Source organism: Galeopterus variegatus, unplaced genomic scaffold (assembly GCF_000696425.1).
Source record: "Galeopterus variegatus unplaced genomic scaffold, G_variegatus-3.0.2 Scaffold2913, whole genome shotgun sequence".
Lineage (NCBI taxonomy): Eukaryota > Metazoa > Chordata > Mammalia > Dermoptera > Cynocephalidae > Galeopterus > Galeopterus variegatus.
Genome location: NW_007729024.1, coordinates 251,290 through 252,113, shown reverse-complemented (window position 1 = coordinate 252,113; position 824 = coordinate 251,290). Strand labels below are relative to the sequence as shown.

At 42.2% G+C, this 824-nt stretch overlaps 1 protein-coding gene across 1 annotated transcript in view; it reads right to left on the bottom strand.

Annotated features, from left to right (window-relative positions):
• Positions 1 to 228: 228 nt before the first annotated feature.
• Positions 229 to 824, bottom strand: part of LOC103599321 (protocadherin-15) — a gene marked incomplete at both ends in the record, with an annotated part of 204,472 nt that continues 203,876 nt past the window's right edge. Inside the window, one exon of the mRNA XM_008583428.1 lies at positions 229 to 345. Within this exon, the coding sequence (XP_008581650.1) occupies positions 229 to 345 (117 nt within the window). The remainder of the gene's footprint in view (positions 346 to 824) is intronic.

Sequence of the window (824 nt, the reverse complement as noted above, 5' to 3'; positions counted from 1 at the left end):
AATAGTAAAATTTGAATTATGGAAAAGCAAAAAACATATCCCTAATTGCCAAGGTTCAATCATTCAGAATACGCTCGATACCTGTGGATGCAGAGAACATAACGTGAATGAGTGAACAGAGTGAGACTCACATGGACCACCTTTGCTGTCTGGGGAACTGGGTTACTAATGAGTGTTAAAGATTTGTCTCACTACAGTTCAGAGTATTGATCAATGTCTTCTACTTACAGGAGGGTCTGCGTCTTCAGCATATACTGTTGTGATAGGTGTACCCTTCACTGCATCTGGAGCCACCATCCCTTTGTAGATTCGTTTACTAAATACAGGAGGATAATCATTCATATCCTGGAAAACACAAGTAAGAGTTGAGTGCTTCAGCTGAAACTGGTTTAGAGACAGTTACTAGATTGACTTCTGCTCTTCGTGTCATGCAACCCATTCGCCACTGTCAGCCTCACATCTCTCAATTCCCTTACTCTCACTTCAGACTCTCACCCCAGAGAAAACTGCCAGAGCTCCTATACCATATTAACGTGTGTAGTATCAACCAAAGGCCATTTCGCCACTGTCAGCCTCACATCTCTCAATTCCCTTACTCTCACTTCAGACTCTCACCCCAGAGGAAACTGCCAGAGCTCCTATACCATATTAACGTGTGTAGTATCAACCAAAGGCCATTCCACTGGAATAAACAGTCTGTCGCCCCTAAAAAATACAACTTTCAGAGACTGAAGTGACTCTTGATATTTTCTCTAGGAAAATTCTAATGGTATGACATATAATTTAACCCTTTAAAAACAAGTAGGAATGGGGCCGGCCCGGTG